General features: G+C 54.0%; 1 protein-coding gene across 4 annotated transcripts in view; it reads left to right on the plus strand.

Moving 5' to 3' along the window:
- The first annotated feature begins 974 nt into the window (after positions 1–974).
- Positions 975–14,105, plus strand: part of TBC1D14 (TBC1 domain family member 14) — a 100,470-nt gene continuing 87,339 nt past the window's right edge. For 3 of the 4 annotated variants that reach the window (XM_068543476.1, XM_068543477.1, XM_068543478.1), the window contains exons 1-2: positions 975–1,011; positions 11,007–11,745. In XM_068543476.1, the coding sequence (XP_068399577.1) occupies positions 11,024–11,745 (722 nt within the window). In that variant the 5' untranslated portion in view covers positions 975–1,011; positions 11,007–11,023. Of the gene's footprint in view, positions 1,012–1,362; positions 1,468–11,006; positions 11,746–14,105 lie in introns of those variants that run through there. The other variant, XM_068543479.1, reaches the window with a different exon arrangement.

Consider the following 14,105-nt stretch of genomic DNA (forward strand, 5'->3'; position numbering starts at 1 on the left):
AGATGCTGTGATGGAGAGATCACCCTTCCTGTCCCTGACGGCCCTGCTAGACAGGCCCTGGCTGTCTCTCTGAGGTTTCCTCTGTGGTAGTTCTGGCCGTGACAGCCCTCACGGGTCCTGGTTGGCAGGAGCCAATCCTAGCTTGGAACCCAGGCCTTCCAGCTCCCAATCACTGGAGTCTTTCCTCTTGCCTTGATGTCCTCAGAATATAATCTTTCAGGCTCAGGGAACAGACCAGTAAACAAGATAAGCCCGGTTTGGCTCAGGGAGCCTACATTCTAGGAGGGGGATGAGGAAGGGGTCAACAACCAGTGAACAAGAGCTTTCTTATTCAGGGCCTTGCATGATCCTGGAAGGCGGTCTGGGGCGGGGCATCTGGCTTCTGACCCCTCTCAGCTACTGACCAGCCCTGAACCTAGGGTAAGTGACTTCATCTCCCACTCTGTACGACGGTTTTGATCATAGACCCTGTCTCTGGAGTTTCTGCAATATTGACGGGAAGTAATGCACATTAACGCTAGGCCAGCGGCTCCTAAACTTGTCTGCACATTACGCAGCTTCCAAAACTGTACCTTACCTCCAGAGACTGATTTAGTTGGCCTGGGGTGTGGCCTGGGTTTTGAAATTTTCTAAGATCCCCAGGAGACGCTTAAGTGCAGACAAGTTTGGGGAGGCACGGCGCTATGCACTGCGTAACAGCTCGATAAAAGACAACTAACAGAAAAGCCCGTTTTACAGATTAAGAGACTAAGGCCCGGCAGGGAAGACCTCAAAGCGACTTTCCCGAGGCTGTACGTCCCGGACCCGAGCTCGGAACTTGCCCACCTGGCCTCTCGCCTGCGGCCAGGTGGGGGCCGGGCTCTTCCTCCCCCGCACACCTGCTCGGGGGCAGGGGCGCCCATCGATGCGCTCCGCTGCTCGGCTCCCCACGCCTGGTCGCTGCCCGCTCGTGCCCCTTCCCCCTCCCGGGCGCTTCCCACTTCCAAGATGGCCGCGGGTGGAGCCGACCAGGTAAGGAGGCCCCTGATGGGTGTCCACGGGGGATCTGCGGGCATGAAAATTCCCTTCAGGCCTCCCTTCGCGGATCCTCTTGCCCTTCGGCAGAGAAAAGGTCCGGCAACGCCGCTCCAAGGCCCGTGGCGGGCGGGCGAGCGGGCCGGAGGAGGGGCAGCTGGACGAGCGTCGAGCTCGAGGAGCAGCGGCAGCCCGGCTGGGCGCGGCAGCCCGGGCGGAAGAGCAGCCCGCGCAGGCACGGGGCGGGGCGAGGGCGCGCGGGGCGGGGCGAGGGCGCGCGGGGCGGGGCGAGGGCGCGCGCCGCTGTTGGCTGCGGGCGGCTCGCGGGCACCTGCCGGCCCGGCCCGCCGCCTGCAGCGCCGGGTGTCTTCGCCGCGCAAGTTGCGGGTCCCGCAGGGCCTGGGCTGCGGGCCCGCGGGCCCCGGGGATGGCGTCGGACCCGCGCTAACTCCGGTACTGAGGGCCTCCGGCGAGGGCCGGGCCGCGAGGGAGGGAGGGCGCCGGGGCGCCGGGGCGCGCGGGGCCGCTGCCACCTGCTGCAGCGTCGACCGGAGCGGGGAGGCGGCCTGAGGCGGGGCGGAGCTGGCCGCGCGGGTTCGGGTCCTGCCTGCGCGCCCCCTCGACGCGCGGCTGCCGCTTCCTCCCGCGCCGGGGGAGCGCGTGGGTCACGGGGAGCATCATGGGGCCCGGGGGCGCTCGGCTCGCCCGTTCCTAGGTGAGACGCGCGTCCCGACCCGCTCCTTTCCCGGAACTTGACGAAAAGTTTTCCCCCTCAGACGCGCGGGGCTCCCGGGCCGGGAGAGGAGCCGGCTCGGCGCCCCCCAACCCATGAGAGCCCCCACGGCGTCGGGGCCACCGAACACCGGTATCCCGCCACTTCGGAGCCCCCCAGCCGCCGGGACCCCGACCCCTGGGACCCCCGGCACTATGCTGTCCCCGACTCGCCGGAGCCCCTCTCCCCACACCTCGGAGCCTCCGACCGCCCGGAACCCCCTCCATCTCTGGGTCCACCTGGCAGCTCTCGACCCCCTTGCTTCTCAGATCCCTGTTCTGGGGCCGCAGACGCCCCCCTTCTCTTGGGACCGCCTACTCCCCAGGCCGGGGACTCCCTTTTGCTTCAGGGGCCCCCGTACCTGGACTACAGCCCCCCTCAGCCTCGGGGACCCGCGCCTGGGGATGCTTTCCAGCGGGAGGCTGAGGGGCAGGAGCTGCGTGGGGACAGGGAGCTGCCCCGGGGAAGGAGCGGGGGGCTGCGGCCGCCGGGAAGGCTCCTCCTCACGAGGCCGCAGCGCCGGCCGGCGGACCCCAGACCCCGCGCCTGCGCAGCGGGCCACGGGCAGCGGCGTGTGTTTCAAAGTTGCACAGGCGCCATCTGCTCCAACTTGGACGTGGAAGTGGAAGCTTGGCTTTGGGAAGTTCTGTGGGCAGGAGGCTCCTGGGCACGGACTCACGCCCTTCGTTTACGGGGGAGGGCGGTGTCTTGGGGCCCGTGTCTGCAGGCTGTTGGCACCTCGCCGTTGTCTTGGCCGCCTTTGTAGAGGATGGGTGGCTGCTGGGCACTGTTAGGGGCTGTGCATGGACCAGGCCAGACCTTACAGCAGCCCCTTCCTCTTGCCCGGTTTATCTGGCCAGTACCAACCCGTGTCTCAGGTTTGGGTAGGGCTTCTTCCCAACCTCTTGGCCCCTGTGCCACCTGGGTTGCTCCTCCCTCCCACCCCCCAACCAAGGCTGTCTTACTCCTGTCTTGGTGGTGGTATGTTTGACTCCTTGAGACTGTGGGCTCCACCTGATTTCCAGCCCTCGTGAGAACCTGGCATGTTCTTGGGGCTCAGGGTTATTGAGTGAATGCACCCTTTGGGACACATCGAGGGCGGTCGGGTAACCGGTTCAGGGTCACCCAGCTGGAGAGAGGCAGGGACGACATTCACACTGAGGCAGGTCACGGGGCCAGGCTCCGCTCATCTCGGTGTCCTTCACGGCCCCAGCAGGTCCTGGCAGGTCCCTGCTCAGCACTTCGCGTGGCGCCCAGCTGGGCTTGCTCCATGCTCGCGAGACTGAGTTTCTGCAGTCTGCCCCCAGCCCACCCTCTCACGCTCCGCATCAGGGCCGCCTCACCTGGCCCCCCCGCGGATCCCTGCAGTTCCCCTCAGGCACCCTCTCTCTACTTCTCCGCCCCTCCGCCCTTCCACTTCTCCATCTCCCCCTCCCACTGCCCTACTCCCCTCTGTCCAGCGGGTGAATTCCTGCCCATCATACCTCCACTTCCTCTTGCTTGTGCTCTGCTGAAGACCTCTCAACGGAGAGGACACAGCTTACCAGAGCAACGTGTTTAAGAATCTGTCTTCCCTGTTGGTCCGAGCTTCTGACTGTCACGTCCTCACCCTCGGCACAGAGGATGCCTGCCCAGCATGCCGTGGGTGCTCGCAGAGCTTTGAGACCTTGGAGAAGATTTGTCATCACACTAGACATTTATACCTAATATGTAAAAGAGGATTTTAGGAAAATGGGTACGTGTTGTCTGTTAATGTTTGCTGTAGGGAGGGTATAAAGTTTCTAGGGTCTGGGTTTAGAATTCTAGATTGTCAAGTTGGAAGGACCTCGGGTAGCTTGGCTGGGCTAATCACCTCATTTGACAGATGGGGAAGCTGAGGCCCAGCGCTCAGTCAGTGCCGCAGCGGAGGTGCAAGGAGAGATGCTGGTGACAGGGGGAAGCCGTACAGTGATGCTGTGCAGACTGGCTGTGTCTGGGCTTGCTTATGCAAATGAGTTGCTAAAATAGGGGGCCTGAGCTGGCTGGCCGTGTCGGGTGCCCGGGGAAGAGTGATGCCAGCCAGCATCTTCCAAGGCACGATTCTAAAGGCTTTATGTGGATTTCTTCCCCCCACCTTGTCAACTGCCTAATGAAATAGAGTCTATTATTGTCCCCCTCTTACTACGTGGAAATCGAGGCACAGAGAAGTTAAACTAGTCCAAGGTCACACAACTGCTAGGCGGAGGGGCCAGGAGTTGAACCTATGCGGTCTGCCTCCAGAACCTGCATTATTTTTTCCCCTTGTGTATTTTAGTTTTAAAACTTTTCTATTGAAGTCTAACATACATACAGAGAAGTCTAAATATTGTTGTATTTAGCTTATCGATGATCACAAAGTTTAGGGTCTGTACTCTTAAGCACTCCAGCAAGCCATATTTGGCCTTTGATGTCAGACCCGGTTTGAATCCTGTTTCTCTTGCTGTGTGACCTTGGGTGTGTCACTCAGCCTCTCTGAATCTCATAGTTTCTTGAGTGTACTTGGCAGGCTTGTGATGATTAGAGCATGTGATAGCTCCTAGTATGTTTGGTGTTTGGTAAATATTCAGTAAATTATTTGTCTTACTAATAATTAAGATTATAAATTGTGTTGGGTTTGTTAAGTGGACTATCTTCCGAACCTGTGAGTTGCCTCTCGGTCACTTTACAGGTACTTATGATGATTAGTTTTGGTAAATCACTATATGAAGCTGAAACATTTTGGGGTAGAGGGGAAACCTCCCCTGTGCACTGAAAGTCCTTAATTTAAAATGTCCCACCTATGCCTTTTAAACATCACCACCTTTGGGCGGTGTAAGTTAAATATCTGTTCCTTAGGGTTGGGAAGGAGCCTCTGGGGACCCTCAGCCAGTTTAATGCAAGTTTCTGCCTGGTTTGCTGATGGATGGAAACTTATTGAACTACATCGTGTTGAGTTCCAGGTGCCTCAAAGTTGCCGTGCACCCTCCAGAGGAATATATTGGGCTTCTAGGAAATTCTTTTTTAGGATTGTTTTTATCCTAAAGAATAACTCTTAAAAAAAACAAACTACTTTTCTAGTTAACTTTCCCATTCTGTGGGTTTTTTTTTTTTTTTTTTTTTTTTTGGCTGTGCCGCGTAGCATGCGGGGTCTTAGTTCCCTGACCAGGGATCAACCCCCCCCCCCCACCCCCCGCAGTGGAAGCATGGAGTCTTAAGCACTGGACCGCCAGGGAAGTCCCGACTTTCCCTTTCTATGTAATGCACATTAATCCATTATTTTAGGCCGCTTGTGCAGCAGTGGAAAGAGTAAGCACCTTTCCAGGTGTAGGATCCAGGTCCGCCCCAGCAGGACCACTTCATTCTGCGTTCCATCTGCGCCTCGGTCTTGTCTGTGAGATGGTGATGATGGTGTCCTCAGCTCTGGGAGTTGCTGGGGAGGTTACACAGATCATAGATGGTGGGCGTGGACACCAAACACAGTGCCCAACGTGCCGCGTGCACCGGTGAGCAGAGGCAGCTGCTTGTGTTAATTGTTAATGCCGAGGTGCCTGAGATCCAGAACGTCCTATGCCTTTCTTTCCAGGCTCTTTTCTGCCTAAGCCAGGACTTGAATTAAAAAGAGAAAGAGACTCACAGTGGTTGGTGCTTGTGAGCCCTCTACACAAATGTCTGATTCTCTTGGGAGATGTCTCATAGGTCAGTGGGTTGTCCTTGGTGTTTGGTCCAGGCTTGAGGTGAAGGCCTGGGGGAGCCACTCCTGTGGGGAGTCTGGCGGTCCCAGCAGCATCCTCACCAGGAAACGTGAAGGACCCCTGAGAGGCCTTCTGGAGGGTGACGCAGGTGTTGGAGAGAGAAGACTCAGGTGGGACCCTCCCTGCAAGACCTTGGGCAGGTCGCTGCCTCTGGCTCAGCCCAGCGTTGTTCCCATCTGTGGAATCCTCTTCTTTCACAGGAGGGATGAGGATTTGAGGAGGTGCTTGATGTCTGCATTAGGGCTGTGAGTAGCAAAGCTTACCAAGGGGCTTTGGGGTCACAGACTTGGGCTCAGGCCCCAGCTGCTGCCACGTGAAAGTGGAGGCCTGGGTAAGCTGTGTGCTTCAGTTTCCTCCTCTGTGCAGTGGGGATAATACAGCGCAAAGGGCTGCTGAGGGCTCTGAAACAGAATGGCGTGTTAGGAGCTTAGAAGAGGGCCTGGTACTCATGAAACTGTAGTTTTATGGCGATGCTCTGGTGTTGTCAGGAGTTGCAGACCTAGTTCCTGCCCTCTTGAAACTTTGGATCTGTGACAGACGTGCCCTCAGGCCATGGCTGATGGAAAGGGGCTGTGTGCGCCTGACTCTTAAGCGGAAGGGTACGGAAAGCAGCGGCAGGCCTGGGTTGACGGGAGGCTTGGCAGCGAAGATGAGCGCACCCTCCTTGGAGGATCAGGGAGGGTGGCGTCGTCCCCGTGCTGATGGGGGTGCCAGAGAGGAGCTGGGACAAGGGAGGCTGTGTATAGCACGCGCCCCGTGGGCAGGAAGGAGCCACGGGAGATGAGTGCAGAGGATGTCTGCCTGGATGGGCAGAAGTATCTCTCCCTGAAGCCACCAGTGGATGGACTTTTTTTCCCCTGGGACCCTAACTAAATCATTTAGTTTTGGTTTCATAAACTGTTTCTTTTATTTATGAAGACTTGGTCAAGACTTAGTCCCATTACTTTTGAAGGAGGAGAAAATTAAATTGTTGCTTCAAGATGGACTTGTTTTCCAAAGCCTTATTCAGAGTCACTGGCAGAGCTGCTCTCCACTCTCTCTGACTTGTATTAAACTAAAGACGGGCCCCTGGGAGTGAAGGTTGTTTCAGTCTCTTGGGCACTTTTCCTCTTTGCTTCCTGCAGAACTCAGTTTTGTGGCAGGTAAATAAAATTCAGGTGGCCTTGCCGCCTGGAATAAAAAGTCTTCCTCTTAGCTGTACGTTATGTCTCGTGTGTTTCTCTCCTCCGGGCGGTGATGGCTGCTCTTCATCAGACTTGGATCTGGTGCCGGGCTGTGCCTGGGTGACTCTGAGAGCCCAGGTCGCATGCTGTGGCGGCCACTGTGCAGGGCATCGTGTGAGACTTTGGGAAACAACTGCAGAGGGAAATTTCGTTTTGCTTTCCTGAGCCGTCAGGTGTTGACAGTGTTCCTCGCCGGCTAGTCTAGCGGCGGGTACGGCGCACAGGGCGGTCACCGCTCACCTGCTGGGTCTGCTGTCTGCACGCACTGCTGGGAGCGCAATGGATTTTCTTCCTCTTCTGTGACCTCCCCTGCTCACCTTGTTCTTGAAACACAACCCAGCTCTCAACAGATGTTTCTTGGATGGATTGCCCCTGAAACCTGCCCACAACTAGAATGTAGTTGTTAGTAATAATTAATTCAGCAAATAGAATTTTTTTTTTTTTTGGCTGCACTGCGCGGCATGTGGGATCTTAGTTCCCCCACCAGGAATTGAACTTACGCCCCCTGCAGTGGAAGCGCGGAGTCTTGACCACCGGACCGTCACCAGGGAAGTCCCGCAAATAGATTTTTTAATCCTTAACCATGCTAGGCATTTGACCAGGCAGTGGTATCCAGAAACTGTTAGCATGTGCCCACCTGAAGCTTAGGAGCCAGGGGAGAGAGATACGGAAACTGCTGTAGGTGGGGTGTGACCGCAAGGAGCTCAGGAGGAAGGAGGGCCTGCAGCCTCCTGGGAGAGTTGAGGAAGCCTTCTCAGAGGAGCGGCCTTGGAAACGTGCTGTGTCTCCTTGTGGCACACGCTCCCAGATCCCCAGGGGCGCTGATGGCAGAGCTGGGGAGAGTACCTGCGGCAGTGGCGCAGGACGGCTGCGTGTTGAGAGAGGTGAGGGTGACAGCATGAGGCTGGTGTGGCTGGCAGGGATGGATCCAGAGGGCCCTGGGCCGGCCTGGGGAATTTAGGCTTACTCTGTCTTTAGAAAACGTGTGATTTGGAGGCAGGCCATCCGCAGCTGGTCTCCTGGCTGGCTTCCAGAGTCCACCCTGCCGCCTCTCTTGGAAGCACCCCCTTTGTGCAGCCTCCCCCTGCCGGGCCCCGTTGGAAGGCAGGTGCTCTGGAGTGCGGCTTCTGGTTTTATGGCACTGGTAGCAGCAGGTGAAAGGGCTTGAGGACAGGTGGCCTTGGCCCTTGTGGAGTTTGGTCTTAGAGTATGTTGCAAGGGGAAGTACTTTTTCCCTTTTAGGTTTATTTCTCTGAAGGCTGTTCTCTGAGGCTGTTCCTCAAGTTTAAGGAACTTAAGCTGGACTTGGAACCATCGGAGGCCTCAAAGGTCCCTCAGCTTCTCCCTAGAAGAGGCCCTCGGGCTTCTCTCTGTGGCCCCAAGGCAGAGGAGAGAAGACGGAGGACGAGGCCACCGCCAAGCAGCTTTGGACTCTGTCTGACCTTGTTTCTTTCTTTCCTGTGCTTCCATCTTGGCAACTCAGAGGAGAAGGGGTCCTTGGGTTCACATAACACACTTGTTCCATGTTGCTGCCTATTCTCGTGTCAAAATTTCAGTTTAAATTCAGTGTTTTTTTTTCAGGTACTTCAGTTCTTTATGTGGCTGAAGTGGAGGAAATTCACATTTATTGGGCACCTGCTGTGTGTCAGGTATAGGTATGCCGGTGCTTCACCAAACCTCATTTCATTTATCCTTAGCCAGCCTGTGAGGTGTATGGTAACGCCCCCTTTTCCTCCTGGGGAGGAGGGAAGTTGAGGCTCAAAAAGGTTGAGCATCTCCCCAGCTAGTAAGTGCCAGGGCCAGAATTTCAGCTGGGGCTGTCAGAGGGTCTCAGCTCTGCTTACTGTGTTTTTCCTCTTGTGTTTATGGATTTTTGCCAGTTTGACCAGTTGGTGTGTTGATGGTATTTGGATAATTTTCATTACCTTTGGCATTGCCAAAGATTAGCTCTTAACTATGTGCTAAAAATGTTTCTTACTGGATTTTTCTCTTAATTAAAAAACAAGAAAAGTAGAACTTCCAAATTGGTGTACGGATTTGTCTTCCTGTGTCTTCCCGTTGTGAATCCTGTTGTTTCACAGCATAGTTTGGTTCGGGAGTTTTCCCAGCACAGGGTTCCAGAGACAGTTTGCTGTGGCCTTGCCTGGGAGGAACTCCTGGCTGGGGACTCAGGGTAGGGGCCGCAGCCCAGGAAATTCAGGGCAGTGTGAACTGCAAAACTAACTGTTTTAAGACAGGTTCCCATGTGGTGAGGTGATGCCCAGATCCTTTCCGAGGATGAACTGAGTTTTTGCTCTGTAGGTTAGGGAAGCACTTTATTTTGTGCAATACCTTTATAATCTCATTTTTGTATTAAGCTCTAATTTTGCTTGTTTTGTTTTGGTGTAGTTCTACCTTCCAAGAAAAATTGATAACCAATTAGTATGACACCATGATTAAATAACCCTTCCTTACTCACTGGGTCATATTTCAAGTTTTTATACATAGTTCAGTCTATTTCTGAATTCGGCAATTGAATTCATTCCTTCTTATTTCTGCTTTTGCTCCAGTGCTGCACTGTGTGACTGGTTCCTTCAGTGTCTGGGAGGGAGGGAGATTACCCCTCCCCCGTTGTCTGCTTTTAATGAATTTGCTTTGGCTGTGTTGACAGTGAGAGGCAGGCCAGGCTTCCTGAAGGGGAGCGGGAAGCTCATTGCAAAAGCTAAAATAACACCCGAAAGGGAGTGGTTATCAGTGTTATTGCCAGGCTTCAGACCTTCAACTGTTTGCTATTTTATGATAGCAGCTACTAGCAGTGCCTGCGGTGGGGGCCGCCTGCTGAATGCCTTTCTCATGGCACTTTATTTAATTCTCCCAAGGCAATCTAGTGGAGTTGGGATTAGAACCCAGGAAGGACTGAGCCCAAAGTTCCCTTCTTTACGTGGTTTCTATTCCATGGATCAAATTTAAATGCACCACCAGGTTTCTTTAGTTTTTGATGTTTTAAAAGGACAGGAGAAGGTAATGTAACACACCCTAGGGTTCTCAGTCCACAGGGGACTGTGCTCTCCAGGCTGATGCGCCTCCTACCCCAGTCTTAGGCCAGAGAACCATAGGCGGGGCCTGGGTGTCAGCGGCAGCTCTGACTCTCCTTGCTCAGGTGTTTACTGCAGGTTCATGGCCTTTATTTTTTCCTTTATTGATCATCCGTCTTCACTGAGCCAGCCTTCTGACCTGGGTTTTTATAACCCCAAACTATGCCATTCATCCACTACTATGGCTTATTTTGGGGTCAGTCCTGTAGATCCCAGCTCTGCCGCTAAATAACAATATGATCCTGGACCCATTTCTTTTTTTATTTTTTTTGGTTGCGTTGGGTCTTTGTTGCTGCGCGCGGGCTTTCTCTAGTTGCGGCGAGCGGGGGCTACTCTTTGTTGTGGTGCGCGGGCTTCTTATTGCAGTGGCTTCTCTTGTTGCGGAGCACGGGCTCTAGAGCACAGGCTCAGTAGTTGTGGTGCACGGGCTTATTGACTCTGCGGCACGTGGGATCTTCCTGGACCAGGGCTCGAACCCGTGTCCCTTGCATTGGCAGGTGGATTCTTAACCACTGCGCCAGCAGGGAAGTCCCATGGACCCGTTTAACCTGAGCCTCAATTTCTTCCATGGTAAAGGGGATAATATGCCCCGCCTTGTAGACCTGAGTAAGGTGACTAAAACATTGTGGAGACCCATGGCTAACTTGAATGTGTTTGGGGTAATCTCACTGCACATGGCATACACAGTTCATCTTATTTTCTGTCATGATGAAGGCATCTTGATTTTTATGCTGTCTCAGAACAAGTTGAACCTTGACTTATGTATGGGTTATGAATTCACATACTTTTGACAGAGGTATCCTGTTTATCATTTAAAAAAACATGGAAAACAAAACCCCTTCTCTCTGCCCGGCACAGCCCTCACACTCCCAGTGCTGTCCTGAGGATCACAGATGTGACTGGGGGCAGTGATGGTGATGATAAAGATGGTTATTTTATATATTTTTACTCTAGATGTATCCTTTGTTTGAATTATCTTCCTGTTGTTTTATATCATGATAATATATGTTAAAACTGTAGCTTCTGGCCGTGAATTAAAACTTGTGTATGTAGGACTTTTTTCAAGGATTCCTCTCTTAAAAGGGATGTCAGAACATTTGAAGGTGCGTCAGAGGAATTGCATCTTTGGCTTTTATATTCACTCTCCTAATTTCCATTTTGGTGTTTTTTCTAGTTTTTCCTTGGACCAAGATGACTGATGGAAACCTTTCCACCACTACAAATGGCGTAGCCTTGATGGGCATTCTGGACGGTCGACCAGGAAACCACGTTCAGAACCTGCAACACTTGAATCTCAAGGCACCCAGGTCCCTCTCGTTGTCTGAGTACGGGCCCAAGCTGAAACTTGGTGCTTTAGAGGATCGGCACAGCCTTAAATCGGTGGACTCAGGCATCCCTACCCTAGAGATCGGCAACCCGGAACCTGTCCCCTGCAGCGTGGTCCATGTGAAGAGGAAACAGTCCGAGTCGGAGATCATCCCGGAGCGAGCCTGCCAGAGCGCGTGCCCACTGCCTTCCTACGCGCCACCAGCTCCCACCAGTGCCGAGCGGGAGCAGAGTGTGCGCAAGTCCTCCACGTTTCCCAGGACAGGCTATGACTCGGTGAAGCTCTACAGCCCCACCTCCAAAACGCTGAACCGCAGCGACAATGTCTCAGTCTGCAGCGTGTCCAGCCTCGGCACAGAGCTGTCAGCCACGCTGTCCGTCAGCAATGAGGACATCTTGGACCTCGTGGTCACGAGCAGCTCCAGTGCCATCGTGACCCTGGAGAATGACGATGACCCACAGTTTACTGACGTCACCTTGAGCTCCATCAAGGAAACCCGTGACCTACGCCAGCAGGACTGTGTTGATGAAACTGAGGAGGGGAGGAAATTGAAAATATTGGGACCATTTAGTAACTTCTTTACAAGGTAATGCCGCCTTTATCTCTCTAGAAGAGCCAGGTTATTCAGTTCAGACCAGTGGCGTTGTTGTTCTTGTCTGCAGTGTGTCCTGTGTTTCCTGCCCACAGAGCAGACACTGTCATACAGATAACTATGCCGTTTCCAGTAGCCCAGAGTCCTGTGGACTTGTGCGGAGGACTGGTGATTCTGCTGTTTGATTCCTCACTGCTGGCTGTCACTTCTGTGTCCCTGTCACTCGCACAGTCTCTTGTCACTTCCTGGCCTCTGACCTGCTGTGGCTGAGGCTGACCTGTAAGTGACCACTGTTACGAAATCAGCAGCCTTTGTCAGCTTTATCCTCCGAAGGGCCCTTTATGCTGATAACTTGAGTCTCTTGGGCCAAGCGGAGGGTGCTGGCGAGGGTGATATCGGAGTCAGTAATTCCAGCCTCTCCTGGCACACCCCGGGGCTGGCATTTCTGGGTGCCCCTGGACGCGTGCCCTGTGCTCCTGCCCAGCCGTGCTCCTTTGTTCGTGTTCCGGCCCTGGGCCTGCTGCTGAGCTGTGTGCTGTCACTGCACTGCCGCCACACACGTCCCCACCTGTGTCAGGACCAGGCCATGCGCCCCACTCCCCGTGGTGCCCTGTCCCCAGGCGCCGAACCCGGGATGCTGGCGTCCCTGTGTCTCACCTTAAGCCCTGTGCAGCCGTTCCTACAGCCTCCTTTTTGTGCCCTCGTGTTTCCGTTCAACAAGTGTTTTGTGTTTGCGTCCTAGGCTCTGCCCTTGACAGGCAATATAGGAGTAATTCGGTACTGACCTTGGGCAGGCTTGCAGGCTGGGGGTGGTGGAAGTGGACATATCAGTCAGTCACATAGGCAAGCGTGAACTCCCAAACTGTGGAGTGCCGCAGGGAAGGGCCGAGGGCCCTGGAGACTGTGTGCAGAAGGGCCGTCTCCTCCCCAGCAGCTCTCTGGAGGGCCTGGGCCCAGGGCCTGGCAGGTAGGAACGCCGCTGTGGTCCACCTGGCTGCCCCTGTCTGTGCCTGTAGCGGAGCCCGTGTCGGACACTTGGCGGTACGGGTGTCCCTTCGAGGTGGTGGACGTGCTGGCTTGAATCAGCCGGGGGCTTCTGCGGCTGTGGGCGCGCACGTCCACTTACGGCTGCCTCAGCTCACTCATCAGCTGAAGGTGGGGTCGTCTTGGATGAGCTGAGACCAGTCCTGAGTGAGAAGCTCTCCGATGGGGGCTGTGGTTTTATGGGGCACCACTTCTCTCTGATGCACCCGCAGACAGGTATTCTGCTACTCCCAGGAGAATTCCTGGCCCCAGAACTCAGTGACTCCATGGTTGCCTTCAGTGGGAAGAACCCAAGAACTGTGGGGGAGACCCACGATCCTCACTGAGGCCATAGCCCTAAAATAGTGCTGCTGCAGATCAGATTTGTGTGGCTGAACTGCTCCCTTTGCTCAGATCAGTGTCTTCAACTTTGCCTGTTTATGAATACCGTCTGGGTGCCTGTTAAATATGGCTCTTCAGGCTCCATCCCAGAACTCCAGGATCAGAATCTCAGGGGAAGGGCTTTGGGAGACAGGTTTTTAGAATCACCTGAGGTTCTTGGCAAATTTGGGAAACCTTGCTCGAAAATGGGGGTGGCTGGGAAACAGCATAGAGGAAAGAGCTTAGCTTTGGAATTCAGCAGATCGGCACCCACATTCTAGCTGTGTGACTTGAACACGTTACTTCACCTCTCTGAGCTTTCTCATCTCATCTCCTAGCCTAGCACAGGATGCCTGTTATTTTGTTGATGTATTGATACTGTGTTTGTACTCTTACCTGCATTGTCCCCATCGTCATTTGCTTTCCGTCTCAGCTTCATCATCTACAAAATGGGTATGATGAGGCCTACTCCTACGGTGGTCAGGGGGACGAAGTGGGCTCACATGTGTGAACCTTAGTACGGACCCAGACAGAGTGAATGTTGAAGCATCCGTTGCTTGTTGTGATGGTCGTGACTGCGTCTTGCTTTGTCTGCTTGCCTTTGTCTTACTGTCTATGTTGGAGCCTCATTTCCTTTGAAAGGAAACACCGTCAGTTACTGCAGATTGTTTCTTGAAAATCTTTCTCGGCTTTGTGCCACAGAAATCAAATGTCTCCTCTTTGTTTTATTTCTTAATTCTTGTCTCCTTCCCCTTGTTTTGATGACTGTGACATTATTATTGTGAGCCATTATTAAGTACCTTTGGGAAGCAGGTGGAATATTAATGACAAGTGAATCAAGATGTGTGATATCACGGGCCAAGTGTAGTGAATTTTTTGTCCTAGAGTTTTAAGTGTTAGAGAAGAGTTTCAGTCCATAATTCCTTTGAGGGGAAAAAGGGGGGTTCTGT

This window comes from Eschrichtius robustus, chromosome 4 (assembly GCF_028021215.1).
Source record: "Eschrichtius robustus isolate mEscRob2 chromosome 4, mEscRob2.pri, whole genome shotgun sequence".
NCBI lineage: Eukaryota > Metazoa > Chordata > Mammalia > Artiodactyla > Eschrichtiidae > Eschrichtius > Eschrichtius robustus.